We start from the raw sequence: 24,955 nt of genomic DNA on the forward strand, positions 1-24,955 counted from the left end.
TAGAATAAGCCTGAACCACAGTCTGTCTGATCCATCTGGAAATCCTTCTGCCTTGATCCTCCGAAGTAGTCTTGGCAGAAGCTGGAGAGGAAGAAAGGCGTAAATCAGACGACACTGACTCCAAGGAGCCACTAAAGCGTCTGTAGTGACGGCTAGAGGATCCAAGACCACGCCACAAACCTCTGAACCTTTCTGTTGAGGTGAGAGGCCAACAGATCCACCTCTGGAGTACCCCACAAAAGGAACACAACTAATGAAACACCTCCGCATGAAGAGACCATTCTCCCTGGTCTAACGCCTGTCGACTGAGATAGTCGGCTTGCCAATTTTTCACTCCTGGAATGAGCACAGTAGAGAGGGCTGCAATGAATCTTTCTGCCCACGTTAGAATTCCAGCTACTTCCTGAGCCGCGAGGACACTTTTTCTGCCCCCTTGGTGGTTAACATAGGCCACGGCCGTGGCACTGTCTGATTAAATCTGCACCGGACACCCCTGGAGACGACTTTTCCAATAATCCAGGCAAAGTTTGATTGCTCGGAGCTCCAGTACATTGATCGGTAGTCTAGACCAGACCCTCTGAGCACAATCTGTGCCGAGGACACTTCCCCACCCAGACAGATGCATACAAGTCCGAAAAGAAGACCGTCTGCTGGTCAGCAAAAGGCGAATTGCCTCCTGCAACTTTTGTAGTTTCTCCCCGAGGAAGAAACACTCTGGCTGAGGAGGAGTCCAGAGTCAGACGCAGATAGACTAGGCTTGCGGACGGAACCAGGGAAGACTTCTGAAGATTCAGAATCCAACCAGAACTCCCTCAGCGTTTGCAGAGTAATCTCCAAGATGTCCAACAAGGCGAACGAAGACTCCACTTGTAAAAGCAGATCGCCCAGGTACCCCAGTACCGCGATCCCCTGCTTACACAGTAATGCTAGATCCGGGGCCAACACTTTCATAAAGACCCGAGATGCAGAAGCGAGACTAAAGGGTAACGCCACAAATTGATAATGCTCCTCGCCCACGGCAATGCTGAGGAAACGCTGATGGGCAACACATTGGGATGTGAAGGTAGGTCGATGGAGGCAAGGAAATCCCCCTGATGTAGGGACCCCACCACCGTGCGCATGGACTCCATGTGGAACTCCTGTACCCATACAAAGCGTTTTAGCACCTTGAGGTCCCGTACTGGGCGCACCTTGCCCTCCTTCCTGGGAATTGTAAACAGGTTTGAGTAATAACCTTAAAAACTTTCTGACTTTGGAGTAGTTATCGACCGATATCGGTTTCTCGTTACTGATATTTTGGCCAATGCATATCAGTAAAAGCTAGACAACAAACAGCTAGACAGTGGATTGGAGGAGTCAGTGGAGTGGACTACTGCTGCAGTAGTGCACTCACTGCAATTATTTTAAATCACTACTGCAGTGAAGTCAGTGCAAATTAAACTGCTAGAAAAAAAGCTAGACAACAACAGCTAGAAAGTGGATTGGAGGAGTCAGTGGACTACTGTTACAGTAGTGCACTCACTGCAATGATTTTAAATCACTAACTGCAGTCAGTGCAAAACTGCTAGAAAATTATTGTCATAAATTGCTGCCACTGTTTCACTAAAAACACGCTCACTTGGTACAGAGGAAGGAGGAGCAGAAAGGTATCTTCTAGCATGAGAAGCAAGTCTTTTGTAGCGTGCCTTATTGTCTTTCCACCACTGAAGAGGATCACTTTTTCTGTCAATTACTGGTTCCTTCAAATAGAGATGAAGTTCATCATCCAGGCTCATTATTGCAGATTCATCCTCCGCATGAGGCCCCAATAAAAAACACTTAACATTGCATCTATTTGACCACGATGAAGTTTCTCTTCTGTCCATTGTCTCTTTGGCCATTTTTCTCCTGCATCCTGCTCTTCCACATTAGAAACCTTCTCTTCTTGACTTTTCTTTTCAGCAGGAAGAACCTCCTGCAACTTCTGTTGAATATCTTCTGTCAGCCATGGTTTTGCCTTGGCCAATACATCATCAAAAGAGAAAGGATGGTTCTTGTATCGAGGATCCAAAAGACATGCAAGCAAAACATTTTTATTCTCCTCATGCTTCTCAAAACGTTTGGAGAGGCCACGTGTGTTGGGTCCTTCATTCTGTTGAATAAAGCCCAGTGCACACGAGTAGAAATTCGGCCGGGAAATTTCGTCCGACGACCGATCTGCTGATTTTCGGCTTGTTAGTATGGTGCTTCCGACAACCGACTCCTCGGCCGAAAAAATCCTGGTGTGCAGGCTATATAATTTTTGTCGACCGTCAAAACACGTCCGATTTTCGTCTCATTAGTACAGATGTCGATGGAGAAAAATCTTATGAGCAAGACTAGGCATGCTCAGAGATGAAAGAACACAAAGAAAGCAATCCAACACATGACATCACTTCTGAAGTAGAATTCTGTCGTGCGGGAAAATTTGTGTGCAGTCTAGACATTCCAACAAACAGACACCACTCTGGACAAAAGACGGACGACCGGTCGGCGGAAATTCGTTGCGTGTGTACGAGGCTTTAGCATCTTCAGCACTCTCACACATGGGATGACAGAGGACACAGATGAATCGTAATGATTCACCTCTAGTATCACTTCCTCAATGGGTAGGAGGATCTCAATGATGTTGGCTACTATGTCCCACTGATCAGCAGTAGGACAATGTCCTCCAAGTCCATATTCACCAGAATATATGGCGAGGGCTCGCTTCTGCTCCAGCATCCTTTGCAACATGTGTAGCGTTGAGTTCCATCGTGTTGGAACAGCCAGTATCAAGTTGTTTTTGGGTAGGCCAAGGTCTTCCTGGATGCACCTCAGTCGCTGCGTGACCAGGATAGAATGGTGGAAATGGCCTGCGCACTTCTTCAGCATGCTAATAATGTCAAGCAAAGCTTTCTGGTTTGACAGACCATCATTTACCACAAGTTGGAGTGTGTGTGCCATGCAACTGAGGTCTGACACTTCAGCAATTCTCATACCTTTAACGATGTTCGCTCCGCTGTCTCGCAGCACAAGCATCACTTGGTCTTTGGTGATTCCCCATTCTTCTTGCATGCCTAGAAACATTTCTCTAATGTGCTCCCCAGTGTGGGATCCCTGCATCACTTTTGTATTCAACACCAAATGCCTTCTTGTCCATCCGCTGTCAATGAAGTGGCATGTAAGACTTATTAGCGATTCTGTTTGTCCTGACCAGCAGTCAGTCGTGAATGAGAGTGAGTTGCCAGCATTCTCTGGTTGCAGCATAGCCTTTACTTTTTCAACGACCTTTTGGTGAATCCTTTACAGCATTTCAGTTTGATAAAACTTGTCACTCCTCAGTGTGTACCTTGGCTCAACTATGGCCATCAACCGCTTAAATCCAGAGTCAGACACTATTGCAAATGACTGGTTATCAATGACCATCAACATATCTGTTATTGTTACCTGGGATAGTGATGTTTCACCTTGTGACTCATTTTGTTTTTTCTGTGGTGCATGATATAATTCAACATGATGAAGTCTTAGATGGGCCCAAAGATTTGACGTATTTTTGTTTTTTCCAGTTATTGATTCCATGCTTACATTGTTTTTGCACGTGTTGCACAGTGCTGCTGCTTTTCCTGCAGATGGAGATGTGAAATAGTCCCAGACCACACTTAATTTTTCTATCTGCATCCATCTCCATTGAAATTTAAAAGACACTACTGAAATTGAATATAGGCTAAAAAAAAAAAAAAAAACTGTCTGGCACATTTGGTGGGTGGGTGGCTGTATGGCTGGCACCCTTTGGTGGGTGACTGGCTGGCACCCTGTGGTGGCTGGCCGTCTGGCACCCTGTGGTGGGTGGGTGGCTGGCATCCTGTGGCGGGTGGCTGGCTGGCACCCTGTGGTAAATGGCTGGCCCCCTTTGGTGGGAGGCTGGCACCCTTTGTGATGGGTGGCTGGCTGGCACCCTGTGATGGGTGGCTGGCACCCTTTGGTGGCTGGCTGGCACCCTGTGATTGGTGGCTGGCTGGCACCCTGTGATGGGTGGCTGGCTGGCAGGGTGACACCCTTTGGTGGCTAGCTGACTGGCACCCTTTGGTGGCTAGCTGGCTGGCACCGTGGGTGGGTGGCTGCCTGGGGGGCTGGCACCCTGTGTGGTGGGTGGGTGGCTGGCTGGCACTCTGTGTGGTGGGTGGGTGGCTGGCACCCTGTGTGTTGGGTGGCTGGCACCATGTGTGGTGGGTGGCTGGCTGGCACCGGGCAGCTGTGGGTGGGTGGCTGCTGTGTTAAACACACTGCACTGTGACTGGTCACTGTACTGTATGATTGAGAAAGAATCACTCACTGTCCCGACTGTGTAGAGACTCCAGTATATGGCTGCGGCAGCTGTAAAACACACTGTGCGCACTGTGAGACTCCAAAACGAGGCTGAGGGTGGTGGCTTAAGAAGGTCACAGAAGCTGTCCCAGACTCCCAGTGCGCAGATGCGCAACATACGAGAGGACGTCGTGGCAATATCGGCAACCGCCGGGGCAGATTCCGATATATCGGGGAAAGATATATCGGTGTTCCCGATAATCAGTCGATCTCTACTTTGGAGCCAGAACAATCACCCCTTGAAGTAACAAAGCTTGCACCTCCCTATAGAGATCCTTTAACCACTTGCCGACCACCTCACGACTATTTACTGCGGCAGTCAGCCGCTTGCAGGCAAATCAACATATACCTACGTCGCTCGCCCCGGCCGATCAGGGGCGCGCTCCCCCGGGCCCGCTGATGGTCTGATTGGGTTCAGAACTGATCAGTCATCAGGTCCAGGCCAATGATTTTTGGCCGGGACCTGTTGATCGGTCCTGCCCAATCAGATACTGACTTGTGCCTGTGTCATGTAAACACAGGGACAGAAAAGACCCGCGCTCTCCTCCCCAAATCCTTTTTGGATTCATCGAGAGGAGAGAGCGGATCTGAACTGTGAGTACTGCTCCAAGGACACCCACACACACTTAGGCAAGGCACATTTAACCCCCGATCAACCCCCAGTTAACCCCTACACCCCCTGTCACAACACACACTGTATACAGTTTATAGCATTTTCCTATATACCCCTACAAGTGTGACTTGTAACCAGGTTTAGCGCTTGCGGCCCTTCCTTTTATATTTAGGATACCCGCCAACCCCCCCAAAAGATTTAACCCCCTGATCCCCCCCAGTTAACCTCTTCCCCCGTCACATTGCACACTAATATACAGGTAATTATAGTGGTTTACTGTATTTTGTATAAGTGTGATTGTGACTTGAGTTAGCGAGTTAGTTTGAGTCCAAAGGAGGTTTAGGGTCCCCCCACCCCCCCCATAAAGATTTAACCCCCTGATCACCCCCAGTTAACCCCTACACCCCCTGTCACAACACACACTGCATACAGTATATAGCAGTTTCCTATATACCTGTATCAGTGTGACTTGTGACCAGGTTTAGCGCTTGCGGCCGTTCCTTTTAGGGTTAGGATACCCGCCAGACCCCCCAATAAAGATTTAACCCCCTGATCACCCCCAGTTAACCCCTTCCCCCCTGTCACATTGCACCCTATACACAGGTAATATAGTGTTTTTTTGGCAATCTGTGATACTGTGATTGGGACTTCAGTTAGCGCTAGCGAGTAAATTTCTGTCCCAAGTAGGTTTAGGGTCCCTGCAACCCCCCCAATAGATAAACCCCCTGATCACCCCCGCTTAACCCCTTCATTGCCCTGTCACAGTGTCACTTTTATAGTGTACAGCTTTTTTTCTGATCACTGTTAGTGTCACAAGTGACATTAGTTAGTGTTAGCGTCAGTCTAAGATAGGGCAGATCCCCGGCGCATAGTTAGAAATAACCCCTTGATTACCACATACACTTCCATTACTAGTATAGTGTTTGAACAGATCAATATGTGATCTGATCATAACCATACTAGTGTCCCCATAATTTAGGGTTCCCAAAACGCGGTGTTTGCACAATCAGCACCGATTCCTGCCAGCACCTGCGTTTAACCCCTCCGCCCAGCCCACCCCAGGCAAGTGTAGTAATCAATAGATTACTGTCACTTACAAAAAAACACAAAACACACAAAACTGCTGTGTTAGAGTAAGGCCTGATCCCTGCTAGCATTAGCAGTTTTTTTTTGGTAGCGATTGAAATCGTCCTTGACAACCAAGTGCTTTTTTTACCTGTGAGTCACACTACTGTACCGGTAAATTTAGTTGCTAAAATGACCAAACGGTGGTACAGTAGTGCAGAGGCCTACAGTATACTGACCATTTCAGATGAGAGCGATGGGGAAGCCTCACTGGCAGAATCAGGGTCAGTATACAAACCTGAAGAGAGCAGCGGCTCCCTGACAGATAGCTCCGACGATGGATGGGTCCCTGTTAGAACCAGGCTTACCCGATCCCATTCTGGAGTTGCTGAGGTGCAGAGATTGCAGCGTGCTCGTATGGAGCAGAGTGTTGGTACTAGTGCCGCTCAGCCTTCTGGTGACCTGGCGAGCACCAGCGGCATAGTACACCCTGGACCTAGTACAACCAGCGCTGCAGTAACAATTGGTGACGTGGCGAGTCCCATAAGTGCAGTTGAAGCTGGTGCGGTGGCTAGCACAAGTTGTGGCACGCAGCCACAGCGTATTCGAAGACAGGCCTGTAGAGCACATAGTGGCCTCCCTGATGCGCTGGCATATCCTGATTGGCAACCAACTGATACTACAGCGCCCGTACTTCCCCTATTCACTGCCAAACCTGGAATACACATGGAAACAGCCAATTTTACTCCCCTGAATTTATATGAGGTGTTTTTCACAGAAGATCTTTTCAGATCTATTGTGGACCAAACAAATGTATACGCTGGTCAATTCATCGCCGCCTACCCAAATTCGCCCCTTGCCAGACAATTCGGCTGGAAACCTGTAACGGTTTAGCGGAGCTTAAGACGTTTCTGGGCCTTTCCCTCAACATGGGCATAACCAAAAAGAGTGAATTGCGGCTATATTGGTCCACTAGCCCACTTCACCATATGCACGTGTACTCTGCCTCCATGTCCAGGGCGAGATTCTGCGATTTATGCATTTCAACGAAAATTAAATCTGTCGTCCTCGGGGAGACCCTGAATATGATCGGCTCCACAAAATTTGGCCCCTCGTAGACCACTTCAATCAGCGGTTTGCAGCCTGGTTTACCCCCCAACAAGTTGTCTGCATTGAAGAGTCCCTGATTAAGTTTACTGGCCGCCTTGCTATGAAACAGTATCTCCCCAGCAAGCATGCCAGATACGGGGTCAAGATGCATAAGCTTTGTGACAGGGCCACAGGCTATACAGTTAGTTTCCGGGTCTAGGAGGGAAAAGATGGCTCTGTAGAGCCCCCCAACTGCCCAGACTACATAGGGAGCAGCGGAAAGATAGTTTGGGACTTGGTGTCACCCTTATCCGAAAGGGGTGCAATTTGTACGTAGACAATTTTTACACAAGCATGCCACTATTTAGTCACCTGCTCAAATTACAAATTGGCATATGTGGCACCGTGCGACCTAATCGCCGGGGCCTCCCCCAACAGCTTTTAGATTCCCGTCAGGGGGAGAGAGCCTGCTTGAAAACAGACAAATTGCTTGCAGTGAAGTGGAGGGATACACAGAATGTTTTCGTTCTGTCCTCCCTTCACGCAGACACGACGGTCCAAATTACTACGGCAACTGGCGTTTTGGAGAAATCCCTCTGTGTCCACGACTATAACCTTAATATGGGAGGGGTGGACCTTAACGACCAACTTTTGGCGCCGTACTTAGTTGCCCGTAAAGCCAGACACTGGTACAAAAAAGTGTCTGTTTATTTATTTCAATTGGCTATGCTGAACGCCTTTGTGCTATACAAAGCGTCAGGATGAACTGGATCCTTCTGAGAATTTAAGGAAGAGATCATTTACGCCTACCTGTACCCAGGAGGTGTTCCTGCCCAACTTTCCCTTACAGATGCAGTGAGCCGGCTGCATGAGAGGCATTTTTCACATGTCCTCCCAAGTACCTCTACCCAAAGATACCCCCAAAGAAGATGTTGTGTCTGTCGCAGGCGCGTATTTAGGCGTGACACATGTTATTACTGTCCCACCTGTCCTGACCAGCCTGGTCTCTGCATCGGGGAATGTTTCGAGCCCTACCACACACTAGTGGAGTTTTAGTGTAGGGTACAGCACGACATAGTGTAGGGCAAACTAACACAGGGTCTCGAAAGATGTTCGATGGCTATCGAAATTTTGAGAGACCCTAACCTGGAAAGTTGCAGTTCAGAAAATAAAAAGTGTAAAAAACAAACAAAAAAAATATAAAATAAAAAAGCCAAAAACAGTTGTCGTCTCAGTTATTTTTAGGTTGTTCTACTCTTCCTACTGTGCTTTGTTTTTCATTCTTTTGTTTGCCTTGCAGGTACTCATCGGCTGCCACACTGATTTTATATATTCTGACACAAACCACATTTGCGCTCAGCATATATGGATACCTGGATGGATGGCAGCGCTGTGGTAAGTTGATTTCACCATTGCAGTTAAAATACCTTTAGGTATACGTGGAATATTGTCCTGTATACCCACCAATAAGAAGTGGGTGTGAATGTTTGGGCTGTTAATGGTGTGTATACTACACAATTTTCCTGCGGAGATTTCTGTTAGGTTCTCTTTTTTTTCGTTCAGCCCACAGGCTGCATGAAAAAAAAAAAAACTTTTCTTTATCGTACATCACGGGACACATAACAGCCATAAAAATTACTATCTGAGACGTCCCAAAGCAATGTCGTTGAGGGGAGGGAGACATTAAATTACAAAGACCATCATAAGACTAAAGGATCTACATTGCTGCTTGTAGTATGCTGCTACCAAATGCAGTATCCTCCTGAGATCTAACATCCACCTAGTAAAACTTAGTGAATGTATGTACTAAGGACCAAGTAGCAGCGTTGCAATCTGAGCCATAGATGCCGGATGACAAACCGCCCATGAGGCACTTACTCCTCTGGTAGAGCGTGCCCTTATTCGAAAAGGTGGGACCTTTCCCGTCAACCCATGAGCCTGAACAACGACTTGGAGGATCCAATGAAAGATAGTAGATCTTGATGCTGCCTGCCCTTTCTTGGGCCCTTCCGGCAGAACAAAGAATCAGTCTTCCGAATCTGAGCGGTCATCTTCAAATAGACTGATAGCTTGCACTACATCAAGAGAATGCAACAATTTTTCCTCGGTTGAACGAAGAGCTGAAAAAAAGGAAGGCGGTGTGATATCTTGAGTCATATGAAAAGTGGACAAAAAGGCCAGGTGCTGTCATACCACCACTTTGTCCAGGTGCAGGATCAAAAACAGTTTTTTACATGCGAGAGCCGTCAACTGGAACACCCTCCTAGCTGAGGTTACTGCAACCACAAAAATGAATTTCCTGGTCAAAAGAACCAATCACCCCTTGTAAAAAGGCCCGCACCAAAGAATTTGAAGCAATAGAAATGCAAAGACAATTCTTTAGGATGCTTGGGCTTAGGACGTAATGAAGGCAGCACAAAGTCTTCATTTAAATAGAAATTGGAGACTACCTTAGGAAGAAACAACTGATTAGGTCGAAATACCACCTCGTCGCTGTGGACCACCAGATAAGGTGAGCGGCAGGAAAGCGGCGCCAATTCCGACATTGTGCACGCAGAGGTAATAGCCACTAAAAAGGCTACTGTGACGAGACAAATCTCGCCACTGGGCATTGGAGAAGCCTGGTTGCTCGCCTCCTGCAATGTGACTATGGACCCTCTCATCAGCCCATGCTAAACGTAATGTTCCACGGCCAGTACAGCCCCCTTTATTCCCCTATGTTTTAGCCAAACGCCTTGCATGGTTTGGACTACTACAAATGGGACAGTCACATGCAGGAATAATGTCTCCCTTGTAAAATGACGATGTTATTCCCTGTATAGTATGAGGTCTCAGGACAGGAAGTACCACTCCTAATATGGTCATTCCAGGAAGTTCAATGAGGAGACGGACTGTCTGAGGTGGCTCTCCATTCACCTATTGTCGGGTGTGCTAATGAACTTGCCTGCTGTCTGCTAAGAGATGTATTGACACTCAGAGTAATGTGTATTGAGGGCTCGTTAGGGAACCATTGTTCTGTGTCTGACTATTGTTTACATTGATTGCCCCCTGGGGCTTCTGTCTCCTTGCACATGGCAGTCCTTCTGGTCAAGCTATCTGACCAATCACTGCTGACTCATTTTCAAGCCCTCATTTGCATGGCTGGAGAGGACCTTATGGGGAACTGCAGGTACTGTGCAATTGACCAATGGGAAAGCGGTTGTTGGGGGAAGGATGTTCCAAATTCTGTATAAAAGTGTGCTGTGTTCTTCCAATAAATGGTGTTCCTGTTTTACCCTCAACTCGGAGCTTTGTCTCGTTATTGGGGGGGGGGGAGGGGATTTATTGTATGCTGTTCCAGTTTGACTGCTAGGAGTGTAAACCCTTCATATGGGTTTTCCTATTCAGCTGTATGCAGCATTCATAAGGTTCCAGCTACACTGTTTGCATCATTCCTTGGTTTCCAGTTCGGGAGTTTGGTGTCCTGCAAGTAGCTGTGCCTGTAGCTCTGGAAGGGGAAGATCTCCTAAACGGTTTTAACCCTTTTGTGTTCGGGGGTGCCGTAACAGCTACCTTCTATGACAGTGTAAGCAGAGGAATCTCCCTAAAGTTTTCAAGAGGAGGTTTCTGAAGAACTGACAGTACCAGCTTAAGATCCCATGGAGATAACAGGGACCGTATCGGGTGGAGTCATGTGGTGAACACCCTGAATAAAAATGCAAATCAAAAAAAAAAAAAAAGTGGCTAAAAGGGCTTTGAAAAAAACACCACTAGAGCCGACACCTGGCCTTTGATAGTACCCAAGGCCAACCGCTGCTCAACCCATCTGAAGGAAAGTCACTAACCGAGCTACTGAAAATAAGCGCGGATGCACCTTAATGGATTCACACCATGCACCTTAATGGATTCACACTATGCAATGTACAATTTCCATGTATGATGATAAATCTTCCGAGAGGTAGATTTCCAGGATTTGGCCTGTCTATCTGAAGCAGGGACGTCCTTTCCTCTTATTGGATACGTACTATATATCCTACATGGTGTTTGAAAGTTATATGCTTTTTGATGGTTTGGGTTTATCTGTATTCATTTTTGACTGAATTTATCCCTGGTTGGGTGTATATATTTTTTGAAAAGTCTATCACACATCCAGATCCTGAGGAAGGCCAGACTGTGGGCGAATCCACTGTACCGTAGTATGTGTTGTGTTATGTGATACACCTTTTATATGCTGTATTTTCATGTGTCGATTTTATCATCTTGTTTTCAATAAAATATGCATTTTGTATGATTTGGGGGTTTTTTTTCACATTTTTTGTGCACATTAAAATCCCCATCTGCACGGTTTCCCCCTGTCAGACTTGGTTTATTTTTAGATGTAGATTTTCTGTCCTTCAACACAGTGTGAGAATCACTGAGTTAGAAAGACCCCTATCCTTCAATACCTGACTTTCAACAGCCACGCCGTTAAGGCCAGCGACTGTAAAGCAGGATGGAAGATCAGTCTTTGGGACAGCAGATCCTCCCCGAGAAGACGTCTCCAAGGAGCATCTGCGAGCAATCTCACCAGATCGGTGTACCAAGACCAGCGAGGACAGTCTGTAGCCACCAGAATTACTGGAGTCCCTTCCACCTCTATTCTGCACAGAAGCTTTGGCTGTAGTTTTAGCAGGGGAAGTACATAGATCAGCCGATACTGTCCCCAAGGAGCCACTAGTACGTCTGTGGCGTCGGCCAGACGATCCTGAGAACGAGCTACAAACTTCTGTACCTTCCTGTTGAGCCGAGAGACACAGATCCACATCGGGAGTCCCCCACCGGACACACAGCAGGTGAAACACCTCTGGGTGAAGGGACTATACTCCCTGATCCAACACCTGAAGACTCAGGTAATCCAGCTGCCAAATCTCCACTCCGAGAATATGCACGGTGGATAGGGCTGGAACAAAGTTTTCTGCCCATATTAGGAACTCGGCCACCTCTTGAGCCGCCAAGACACTTGTTCCCCCCTTGATGATTGAAGTAAGTCAAGGCAGAGGCATTGGCTGATTGAATTCGAACCAGACACCCTCTAAGGTGATTTGTCCAGTGAATCAAGCAAAGCTTTATTGCTCTGAGTTCCCGAATATTGATCGGTAGTCTGGACTCCTTTAGAGTCCAGGTTTCCTGGACATACATCTTTCCAAGTACTCCCCCCCCCAACCAGACAACCTGGCATCCGTGGTAACCACAGTCCAATAAAGGGGAAGAAATTACTTGACCTGACGTAAAGCCATGGAGCGAAGCCACCACAGCAGAACACTTCTCATTTTTTTGGCTGAGCAGGATCAGATTGTCCAAAGATTTTGGGTCCTTGTTCCACTTGACAAGAATTTCTCTTTTCAGAGGTCTCGCGTGGAACTGTGCAAACGGAACCGCCTCAAAAAGGTAGACACCATCAGGCCCAGCCCTCGCAAGCAAGTCCGTGGAAAGGACAGTTTGCTGGATAACAGCAGGCGAATTGCCCTCTGCAATTTGTGCAGTTTATTCAGAGGAAGAAACATCCTCGCTCAAGCGGATTTCAGAGTCGGTCCCAGATAATCCAGTTTGGAGGATGGGACTAGAGCAGATTTCTGGAAATTGATGTTTCAACTGAACTCTTGCAGAGTCCATACAGTGATGAGTAAGTCGGCCAGCAGGGGCGAATGGGAGTTTGCTCTTAAGAGGAGATTGTCCAGGTACCCCAGTACCGCAATCCCCCGCTGTTGCAGTAATGTCAATAATGGAGCCAACACTTTGGTGAAGACCCTGGGAGCAGAGGCGAGACCAAAGGGTAACGCCACAAATTGATAATGCTCCTCGCCCACTCGATCGAGGCCAAAAGGTCTCCTTGGAGTAGGGACGCCACTACCGTGCAAATGGACTCCATTCAAAACTTCTGTACCCGCACAAAGCAGTCCAGAGCCTTGAGGTCCAATATAGGACACACTTGTCTTCTTTCCTGGGCACATTGAACAGGTTTAAGTAAAGCCCTTGAAAGTGTTTCCGAGAGGGAAACAGTGCAATCACCCCTTGCAAGAGCAAATCTTGTACAGCCTCTCGTAGATCCCTTTACCGTTCTGGAGATAGGTGTAGATTGGGTGGGAAGAATCTGTCTGACGGTCGAGACCTGAATCAGTTCGTGGAACCATTAGTCTTGAATCAAGAAGGTCCATGGTTCCGGAGAGAAACGAAGACGTCCCCCAAACCCAGTTACGGGTGAGGGCACCCCTTCATGCAGAAGAGGGATTAACTGCAGTACTGGAGGAGCTTGCTTTCGGCTTACCCAACAACGTCTTCTAGGAACCCCCAGACTATCTAAATGTCTTAGATCCTCCTGCGTGCCAGGGGCACGAAAGGGCCGCTTGTATGCTGAAATAAAGGGACATCGTCGTGACGAGGCGCCTTGCCCTGAGCAGATTCATGAAGAAGAGTACTCTTCCCACCAGTAAGACCCTTGATAAGTTCATCCAAAGAAGAAGCACTTAAGCGATCCCCGGTAAAAGGCAGGTCTTGCAGTCTTTTTTGTAAGTCTAATCTGCAGACCAGCTTTTTTAGCCACACCATGCGCCTCATGGTTGCCTCTACCGTGAATACTCTAGCCGCATCACATAAAAACTGTGAAACCTTGGACCATTTTGTCCGCCAGTTTAGCAAAGTCAAGGGGAAGCTGTCCCGCTTCCAAATCACTGTAAGAGCTTTGCCCATTCCGTAATGGTCTGATACACCAGAGCGATCCTGAAGATTGGTCTAAGTAGTCCACTGTCACATGTAAGTTGCGGGACAGAATCTCATATATCAACAGGGTCTTTAAAGACCGGAGACTCCTCCACCCGAATCACAGTGGATTTGTTCAATCTGGAGACTGGGTGGTCCACCTACGGTGGAAAGGTCCATTTTTTGACCCCAGCGTCCTCAAGGGGATAGCGTCTAGTGAAACCCTTCGGCACCACTAACGTGTTTAAGGTGCCCTCACTGTTCAGTGACAATTTCTTTAAAAAGTTTCAGACCAGGGAAAACCTTGACCGACTCTGGCTTTTGCGGGTGCCAAAAAACACTTGCGTCCCTGACGCTGTAGAATCATCTGCCATTTTTTGAGTTTCCTGCATTGATACTATAAGTGCCTCCACCAGCGCTTTTTTTCCGCACACCTGCAGATGAGGATTATCATCTTTGTTATTCAAATCAGAGTGCAATGATGTAGACCCCTCAGGGTACCTCGCATCCGTGGCGGCCAAATCAACCTCAGAATCCAAGGATTCAGATGAGGCAAGTGAGCATTTCTTACTAGTCCTCTTTTTTAGGACCATAATAACTTTTGACACCAGGGTTACAAAAACCGCCATGAAGGCAGACAAGGGTTGCGACCCAGAGGTCCCCACAACACCAAAGAGGGGATCAGTAGGCGATATTTGGTCCTGGGACACCATGTTAACACGGGGACAGCACAGTAACTTTAACACCACTGCAAAAAACAGCCCCAAACCTCTGCACCAGTCGGTCTGAAGTGTGCAGAAAACGATCCTCACAGGAAGAGGAAGTACCTGGGTCAGTAACTGCTGTACCGCGTTCTTGGGCTCCGACAAAATGGAAGACCAATGCATTTCAATGGGGAGACCACAAGGAAATGGCCGTCCAATGCACTTCAATGTAAAACTACTAAAAAATGGCTGTCGAGCCTTGTACAGCTGGTCTACAAGAAAATGGCGGCGTCCTCAGCATGCTAAGCGGTCTACAGGATCTTCAGATCAATCAGGCATAGGGGGGGGGGGGCACTGGTAGGGACCATCACCAAAATTAACCCCCACCCCCCAGATTGCGCGATCAGCCTTCTACAGCCCTCGCACTGTAGCTGGCCTGCGGGGAAAGCCATGGATGGTCGATGGGGGATGGTCCCTAGGGACCCAACCTACAAGGGGGGCTTGAGGGATGGGGGTTAACCCGAGGGTCTGACCATCCCAGGGAAGGGCCCACATCCACTCGAGACTGCAAGAGATATGGGGGGACACTACTCACCATACCAACTATATTCGGATGGGCATCACTCCGGACAGGCCACCTTTCCACCCAGGGTTGGGGTGCTGACAGCCAAAGGGATACGCTGCGACTCAAGCCAAACCAAGTCATGTGTTTCACTCTTGGGCCAGCTCCCATCCAGTGGGGCTGTGTCGTGGCGAGGCCTAGCGTGGAGTTGTGACCTACACATGCTCGCTGGCCAGACTGGGAGACCAAAATTATCTAGAATATCCAGTCCGACGACGCCCAGTCCGGCTGTCGATTGTAGTTCTCTCAGGAACATAACTAGCTAAAAAATAAAAATGTACAAAAGGTTCCTTTTTTACATAAAAAAATATGCTAGGACCGAAAGCCCAACAGGGAACTAGGTCCTTACTCCTGATTAGGCAGAAAAAATGGATTTTTGTAAGAACTTACCGTAAAATCCTTTTCTCTTAAGCTCATTGACAGACGTAGTCTTCTTGATTCTCAAGAGCTGGGTTATGTTGTCTCCGCAGGAGTAGGACTAGGCAGAATGACAAAACGTTCTGGCTCCACCCTAGGGGGCAGTCCCTGAGGGTATATCCTCCCTCTCTCTGCTACAGGGAATCAGTTCTGTTTAAAGCAGTACAGAGAAATTAACCCAACCCAACTCAATGATAGAGGGGCGGGTACTACGTCTGTCAATGAGCTTAAGAGAAAAGGATTTTACGGTAAGTTCTTACAAAAATCCATTTTTCTCTATCGCTCATTGACAGACGTAGTCTTCTTGATTCTCAAGAGCTGGGACATCCAGAAGCAGTGCCACAAATGAGGGGTGGGATTGACAAAATCAAATCCAATCTAGTAGGCCCAACCGGTGCCAAACTAGAAGTTTTAAAGGCTCATTATAAACAAAGAATGAGACTAAAAGAAAAAAGTTTCCAACGGAAAAAAACCCTCGAGGTAGACCACTGGTCTCCTCAAATTGCGGCCTGCAAAACCTTGCGGCCAAATGAGGCATCAGACGATGCCATTACATCAACTTTATAATGTTTAGAGAAGGTATGCACCGACGACCAGGTAGCCGCCTTGCACACCTGGACCACTGACGCCTGATGGCGAAAGGCCCATGACGCACTAAGTGCCCGAGTGGAGTGCGCCTTAACAGGGAACGGGGGCTCCCGACCCTTAATAGAATAAGCCTGTACTACCGTCTGTCTGATCCATTTGGAAATGGTCGCGGCAGATGCAGGCAACCCCTTTTTGGGTCCATCTGGGATCACAAAAAGTGAATCCGTCTTGCGAAACGAGTCTGTCGTTTTCAAGTATACCCTGATCGCCCGGACCACATCCAAGGAGTGCAAAGCAAATTCCCGAGGATGACTGGGCTTAGGACACAGGGAAGGTAATACAATTTCTTCATTCAGATGAAATTCTGAAACTACTTTTGGTAGGAAGGATGGATTCGGACGAAGAACCACCTTATCTCTATGAACCACCAGATATGGTGAACGACAAGATAATGCGGCCAGTTCTGACACCCTGCGTGCAGAAGTAATAGCCACCAAGAAGGCCACCTTCTGGGACAACGTGGGTAGAGGAATCACCCTAATATCTTCAAAGGGAGGTTTCTGAAGAACCGACAACACTAAATTAAGATCCCAGGGGGGTAACGGCGCGTGCACTGGCGGAGCCAGATGTCGCACCCCCTGGATGAAATTCCGCACCAAGGAATGAGTAGCCAAAGGCTTCTGAAAGAAGATGGCTAATGCTGAGACCTGACCCTTGATAGTACTCAAGGCCAGTTTCTGCTCAACCCCTTGTTGCAGAAAAGCCAATATTCGACTAATCGAATAAGACCGAGGACGGAACCCCAAAGGTTCACACCATGCAATGTAGGACTTCCATGTGCGATGATAAATCTTTCTGGAAGTCGCTTTCCTTGCTTCAACTAGAGTAGGAATAACTGAAGCTGACAAACCTTTGTCCTTCAGCACCTGGGTCTCAATAGCCAGGCCGTTAAAGCCAGCGATCGTAAAGCAGGATGGAAGATCGGTCCCTGAGACAGTAGATCCTCCCTGAGAGGAAGTCTCCATGGGACGTCCGCCACCAGTCTGACCATGTCGGCGTACCAAGCTCGACGAGGCCAGTCCGGAGCTACCAGGATTACTGGGATTCCTTCCTCCTCTACCCTGCGAAGAAGTCTTGGCAGTAACGCGAGAGGAGGGAAGGCATATATTAGCTGGTATTGCCCCCACGGGGCGATCAGTGCGTCTGCGGTTTCTGCTAGAGGATCGCGGGAGCGAGCCACGAATCTCTGAACTTTCCTGTTGAATCGTGATGCCAACAGATCCACATCCGGTGTGCCCCACCGTAGGCACAACTGGTGGAAAACGTCTGGATGGAGGGACCATTCCCCCTGATCCAGGGTCTGACGGCTTGAGATAATCTGCCTGCCAATTCTCCACCCCCGGAATGAACACCGCAGAGATTGCTGGAACAAATCGTTCCGCCCAGCGAAGAATGCAAGCCACTACTTTGGCCGCTCGGACACTCTTGGTGCCCCCCTGATGATTGACATAAGCCACGGCCGTGGCATTGTCCGACTGGATCCGAACCGGGCTGCCCTGGAGCTGCTCGGTCCAGTGAATCAGACAAAGTCTGATCGCTCTCAGTTCCAATACATTTATCGGTAATCTGGATTCTTCCGGGGACCAAAGTCCCTGGACAGATAACTGACCAAGAATTCCTCCCCATCCGGATAGACTGGCATCCGTGGTCACCATCGTCCAATATATTGGCAGAAATGACTTTCCCTGGCTGAGCATTGGAGACCGAAGCCACCAAACCAGAGACTCTCTGGTCTGTTTGCTCAATCGTATCTGATTGTCCAGGGATTCCGGATTCCGATTCCATCTGAGAAGAATCTCTTGCTGAAGAATTCGGGTATGGGACTGGGCAAATGGGACTGCTTCGAATGAAGCCACCATCAACCCCAGAACCCTCATGCACGTCCGAAGGGAAGACCAGCTGTTGGACAGTAACAACTGGACTGCTGATTGAATCTTTCGAAGTTTCCCTACCGGAAGGAAAACTCTCGTCCTGACTGTGTCTAGAATTAGACCCAGATATTCGAGCCTCTGGGTGGGAACCAGAAATGACTTTTGCTGGTTCACCAGCCACCCGAATTCCTGTAAAGAAATCATAGTAATTTCTATGTTTTGTAGCAAGGTCTGAGGAGATTCTGCATGAAGCAGAAGATCGTCTAGGTAACCTAGAATCGATAAACCTCTTTGGCGCAGAAGTGCCAACATAGGGGCCAACACCTTTGTGAAGACCCGCGGAGCCGTGGCGAGACCGAAAGGTAACGCCACAAACTGATAGTGGTTCTCCTCTACGGAAAAGCGTAGAAAACGCTGATGTCCTGCGAAAATGGGAATGTGAAGATAGGCGTCCTTGATGTCTATGGACGCTAGGACATCCCCTGGATGCAGGAAGGCTGCTACCGTGCGAATGGACTCCATTCTGAATCTTCTTATGTTGACGAAAGAATTGAGCGCTCTTAAGTCCAGAATTGGACGCACTTTGCCCTCTTTCCTGGGTATTGTAAACAGGTTTGAATAAAACCCTTGAAACCGTTCTGTCCAAGGAACGTGGACTACCACTCCTTGTTGTAGTAGATCTGTGACTGCTCTCCGCAAATCTTCTAGACGATCCGGAGATAGTCGGATATTGGAAGGGAAGAATCGCGCCGGTGGGAGAGATCGAAACTCGATCTTGTACCCTGACTTTATGACTTCGCAAACCCATTTGTCCGGGATTCTGGAAAGCCATGGATCCGGGAACCGGCGAAGACGTCCCCCCACCCCAGTTATGGGTGGGGGCGCACCTTCAGGCTTTGGATGGTTTATCTTCGGGTCTGGAGGGGGCGGGCTTTTGCTTGCCCGACCACCGACCCCTGACGCCTCCTGCAGGAGCTTTGGAGGACTTAGTTTTTTCACCCGCTGGACGAAAAAACCTCTTGTGAGCAGAAAAAGAAGGCCCTCGTCTTTGACGAGTTCCTTTACCTTTAAAATTTTGCGGTAAAAAGGTGCTTTTTCCACCGGTGAGATCCTTAATGATCTCATCTAAGTTGGCTCCAAATAGACGCTCTCCTGAAAAGGGGATATTAGCCAATGCTTTTTTGGAACCTTGGTCGGCTATCCAACCTTTTAGCCACAGTGTACGCCTGAGAACCACTGCTGAGACTGATGCTCGCGCCATTAATGGAGTGGCGTCTAACGCCGCATCACATACAAACTGTAACCCCTGTATCATTTGTTCCAACAAATCTGATACCGCCTGAGGGACTTCTTCTAAGTCCCGGCGTAACCACTTGGTCCATACAGTTACAGCCTGCGAAACCAGACCAATAGCAATTATTGGCCTGAAAGCTGATCCAATCAAGGAAAACATGGTGCGAGACATAGCTTCTATCTTGCGATCCACTGGATCTTTAAAAGACGGAGCGTCTTCTAAAGGAATAACCGTGGCTTTATTCAATCTAGCAATAGGTGAATCCACCACAGGTGGTTCTGTCCATTTCTTAATAAGGGTTTCCTCAAACGGATAACGCCTGTCAATGCGTTTGGAAATATTAAAAGTGCGTTTTGGCAGACGCCATTCTTCATCGATTGGATTGCCAAAACATTTGGGCAATGGAAAAACCTTTGCCACTTTGATGCGCTTTTTAGTCCCAAAAGGGATCTCAGTTTCAGCTATTTCTGATGGAATACCCTGTAACCTTAAAGTCTCTTGAACAGATACAATGAGTGCGTTTACCAACGCTTCCTCTCGGGCTATGGCAGATGCCGAAACATCCTCCTCACTGTCTGAAGAGACAGGACCCGAGACACCAATACCAGATGAAGTACCTGCAACTGCAGAAATAGGCTCAGAGTCTGAATCCGAGGTTTCAGATAATAGGGGGTTAGGCGGGGGTCGCTTTCTTGCGCCCTGTCCCTGACAAGCCACTTCCACCCGGGACACAAAAGTTTCCATAATAGCTGACAAAGATTCAATTGTCAATGGGGTGCTGGAGGATCCCGCAGACCCCTTGAGGGGATCCGGAGGAGATACATGAGTGGCAGGGTCCATGTTAATACAGGACACTTTGCCAGCAATAAACAAAAAAACTTTTTTTTTTTTTTTTTTTTTGTGTGTCTCCCCCTAGCGCAATAGCGCCCCTCAGAGTACCTGCTTCTCGATCCCAGAGAGAGAGAGAGGGACCCCCAAGGCTCACCAACCGATGCAGTGCAGTTTCCAACAAACTGCAGCCAGCGTCTGTCTTACACAGACTGGAAGGAGCTGTTTGCTTTTTCCCGGGCAGAAGGCGTGGCTCCGCCCCCTGTGTACGCCTTCCGGCGTTCCCAGCCCTCCACGAGGAAGCTGGGCTCACAAAACATGGCCGCCCCCATAGAAGAGACATAAGACTCCAAAAACATGGCGGCCGGCGTGACCTGAGGACATATATGTATTCGGTCTACGGCAAAATGGCGGCAGACCGCCGATATCGTCTTCCCAGCACATCCACCTGCACTCTGCTGAGAGGTGACATATGGATCTACAGAGATACACTGCACATAAGGTAGGATTATACCTCCTATGTCTGCTGTAATGTTACAGTCTGCTGGGTAGAGTGTTAGCTCTTGAACCAAGTCCACTTCCCACAAACACATGCTGTATTACAAGGGGGACTTGTAAGTGTCAGATATATACTGACCATATATGGAGGGGCCCATAATATATACTGCCTCATAAATGAGGAAAAAAAGGGAACGTTTTACTCACCATACCGAACCGACAGGCACCCTCTCTTCATAATACCCTCTCCACCGGGGTGGGGGTTTGTGGACGCCTCGACTCTCTGGTCCTGGCGTCCAAGCGAGCTTTAACTCGCAAAGTCAGTCCCTTTACTGGGACTCCGTCGCGGCCGACTCAGCGCACTGGTCTGCACGTGCCTTTTAGGCAGAAACCGGGGTGACCACTGGATCTCACATCCAGCCCGTCGCCCGGCCCCGCATACTTACTTGAATATGTCGCGGCCGACCAAGCGCAATGCCTGGTCTGCACGCGCTCGTAGGCCGGCTGGGGTGACCACAAGTGTCGCCCAGTCCGGCATTTTTGCTTGAAGATCTCACAGGAAAAAAACACTGGAGAAAACTACCTAAAAAATGTCTTTTTCTTAAAGAAAAAAAGTCTTGCCAGGACCAAAAGATCCCAGCAAGGAGCTTAGGTCCTTACTCCTGACTAGACAGAAAAAAACTGATTCCCTGTAGCAGAGAGAGGGAGGATATACCCTCAGGGACTGCCCCCTAGGGTGGAGCCAGAACGTTTTGTCATTCTGCCTAGTCCTACTCCTGCGGAGACAACATAACCCAGCTCTTGAGAATCAAGAAGACTACGTCTGTCAATGAGCGATAGAGAAAAAACAATGCCTATAGCAAAGTGAGTGAGTGTATACCCCCAGGGACTGCTCCATAGGCATGGTAAAGATTTTTCCTGCCTAGTGTCCTACTCCTGTAGGGGGCACCATAACCCAATTGTTAAGAAGAATATGGAGCTGCGTCTGTCAATGAACGATACAGAAAATAAAGTTACCAATGTAGTTTTGCACTTGTAAATTTCTATTGTTTAAAGGTCTTATCAGGGAAATAAACCATCTAACATACCGGTTCGTCTTCATTACTGGATTAAAGAAAGTTCCGGATTTTTGAGGGGTGTTGCAATTCGGAAGAACTTGTACCTCAGTGTTAGATTCATGTAAAATTTCCGAGGGTCTACTACCTATTACAAAAAAAAAAAAAAAAAATCATTAAATGGTAAAATTTTTTATGGTGGAGGTTTGCTGGACTGTTCAGATGTTCAAAAGTCCTCCCACTAAATTTATGTTGCATTTTTGGAGTATTTTCTTTTTTTGTCTTTTCATAGTTTGAAAAGTTTAAAGCAAAAGACATTATGGATAAATAAAAAGTAAACTCCAGACAAATCGCTAGATATACATTTGAAATACATATAGTGGGGCCATTTTACCTGCCAAAGGCTTTGTATTTCTAGCCATCTAATTCTGACATTTACACCAGATACAAATGCATATGCAAGATTTTTTTTTCCAAATTAGACAATTATTTAAAAAAAATACCCTGAAAACACACACATGCAGAAATGTACAGTGAACACAGAGATTGTGGTGTAAACCAGTCTTTAGTCAAAGCACACATGTGCGTGACGGGAATGCATGCATGAACAAGCCAGTTCCGACACACAGGAAAAACGTGCTGCTCTTTAGCAGATGTGAGGGGTGCCATTAATTCTTAATAGCACCCCCACACTCGGAAAACGTGGCGCACTTTCGCATGTGCGAAACCACATGGTGCCGCAGCACTATGCATTTACGTGCAGCCACTGTATTAACCACTTTACCACTAGAGAATTTTGCTGTCTTACGTCTGGGCCACTTTTTGCGATTCGGCGCTGTGCGACTTTAACTGACAATTGCGCGGTCATGCGACGCCGTACCCAAACGAAATTTACGTCCCTTTTTTCCCACAAACAGAGCTTTCTTTTGGTGGTATTTGATCACCTGTGCGATTTTTACTTTTTGCGCTATAAACAAAAAAAAGAGTGTTTATTTTGAAAAAATAACAATATTTTTAACATTTTTTTATATGAAATTCCCCCCAAAATAGATGTAAAAACCAATTTTTTTTTACATTTTTGGCCAATTTGTTTTCGGCTACCCATGTTTGGTTTGCGCAAAAGTTATTGCGTTTACTAAGGGAAAGATTTGTCATTTTTGGTGTTTTTTTTTTTAACGAGTAATGGCGGCGATCTGCGATTTTTTTTTGCGGGACTGCGACATTGCGGCGGACAGATCGGACCCTTGACTGACATTTTTGACACTTTTGGGGGTACCAGTGACATTACTGCAGTAATCAGTGCTATAAATATGCACGGTTACTGTAAAAATAACACCGGCAGGGAAGGGGTTAATTTTATTGGAGAGGGAGGGGTTAATGTATGCCTGGTGCTTACTAACGTGTGGGGGGGGAGGTGACTGAGTGAGCCAGGGACAGATCGGATGTTCAGCTATGCTGAACACTCCGATCTGTCACTCCCTGTCACTTAGGAGATCCGCCCGCTCTGTTTACACAGACGGGCGGATCTCCAAACTGCATTCCCCGACGATCGGGGCAGAGCAGCGGCGATCGCCGCCACTCCTCCCCTGGCCCGACTCCCGCTGTGAATGAAAACAGCGGGAGCGCGCCTCCGGTGGCACGCGAGCGCCGCCTACAGGGGGAGGAGTCCAGCGACGATAACGAGCCACTGTGCCGCAGTAGCAGCACAGTGGCTAGTTGTAAAGTGGTTAATAAAGGGTCAAGGACTTCCTTCCCACATTTCTCGCAGGCACAGCAGCCCATGCAAATGAATGAGCTGCTGTGCTTGTGCAAATGCGCACACACGACTCACACAAGTATAAAGCGACTCTTAAGCTGCATTCAAATCTGTGCATTCCCAGAACACGCATTGTGCTTTTGAAGCCAATAATAAATTGCAATTGTGGGGACAAGCTAAAACAAGCAGTAATAACAGGCCAAGCTCTACCTCCTAAAACTTGCAGGAGCTTCTTTGATGCATTTTTTATGTGTAGGGTAGCCCATACAAATAGGCTGCTCTATGCTGTTGTGCCAAACAAAAACATGCAAAATAATGGTGTTGACAAAACTTGAGGCCTGAATGGGGCCTTTCACAACCTTTTCAAACAGTACAGCCAGTCTAGAAATCTCTGCTGCCAGTAAATCGTAAAAAAAAAAAAAAAAAAAAAAAAATCGGGGACCTGAAGAGGTCATCTTCTGCTCACTCTGTGATCCCATTACCATGCCCCTTGTGAAATTCATGTACCCTCTCCCTCCTTGTTCTACTATACAGGGAATTATCAGCGCCTAATATCAAGTCAAAGTCAGGAAATTACACTAGCTGTGTCAAAAGTGGTTGTAAAGTCATTATGTGTCCATAGTAGAATCCCCTGTTATATCCTGTGATATCGCTCAGTGCCTATGTTTTATAAAAATGTTAAATGTGCAGCCGAGCAGTCAGCTGACATCCAGGGCTCTCCTGCCCCGCATTGAAAACTGCAGAACACAAGCACTGTACTGTATAACATGCTTCAGAAGGAGGAGGATGATATTTTTATTAGGGTTACAACCACTTTATTTAGTGTATGTTATGTATACAACTGAAGGGAGTTTTGTCACTTTTAAAAGTAGTCATACTTCCCGCAGTTATTACCATTTGTGGCAGAGAATTCCACAGTCTTGTAGCCCTTACTGTAAAGAACCCCCTCCGTAGCCTGAGGTTAAAACGCTTCTCCTCCAATCGCATTGTATGGCCTAGTGTCCTCATGCATTCCTTGCGACTAAATAGTTTTTTTTTCTATTCTCTGATCACCGTTGAGGTATTTGTAAATTGCCATCATGTCCCCTCTCAGGCATCTCTGCTCCAGGGAGAATAAATCAAGCACCTCCAAACGCTCTTCGTAATTAAGGTCCTCTAATCCCCTAATAAGTTTTTTTGCCCTTCTCTGTACTCTCTCCAGCTCCAACACATCCCTTCTGAGGACTGGTGACCAGAACTGGACAGAATACTCAAGATGTGGTCGGACCAGTGATTTATAAGTGGAAGGATTATAGTTTTGTCTCTGGAATACATCCCCTTCCTTATGCAAGCTAATATTCTGCCAGCTTTGGCAGCCGCAGCTTGACATTGCATACTGTTGCAAAGTCTATCTTCTACTAAGACTTCCAGATCTTT

At 47.5% G+C, this 24,955-nt stretch overlaps 1 protein-coding gene across 4 annotated transcripts in view; it reads right to left on the reverse strand.

Moving 5' to 3' along the window:
• Nucleotides 1-24,955, reverse strand: part of TRMT1L (tRNA methyltransferase 1L) — a 313,438-nt gene that overhangs the window by 176,262 nt on the left and 112,221 nt on the right. For all 4 annotated transcript variants that reach the window (XM_082272088.1, XM_082272087.1, XM_082272089.1 and 1 more), the window contains one exon: nucleotides 21,817-21,931. In XM_082272088.1, coding sequence (XP_082128214.1) covers nucleotides 21,817-21,931 — 115 coding nt within the window. The remainder of the gene's footprint in view (nucleotides 1-21,816; nucleotides 21,932-24,955) is intronic.

Source organism: Pelophylax lessonae (genome assembly GCF_965119305.1).
Source record: "Pelophylax lessonae genome assembly, chromosome: 11".
Taxonomy (NCBI): Eukaryota; Metazoa; Chordata; class Amphibia; order Anura; family Ranidae; genus Pelophylax; species Pelophylax lessonae.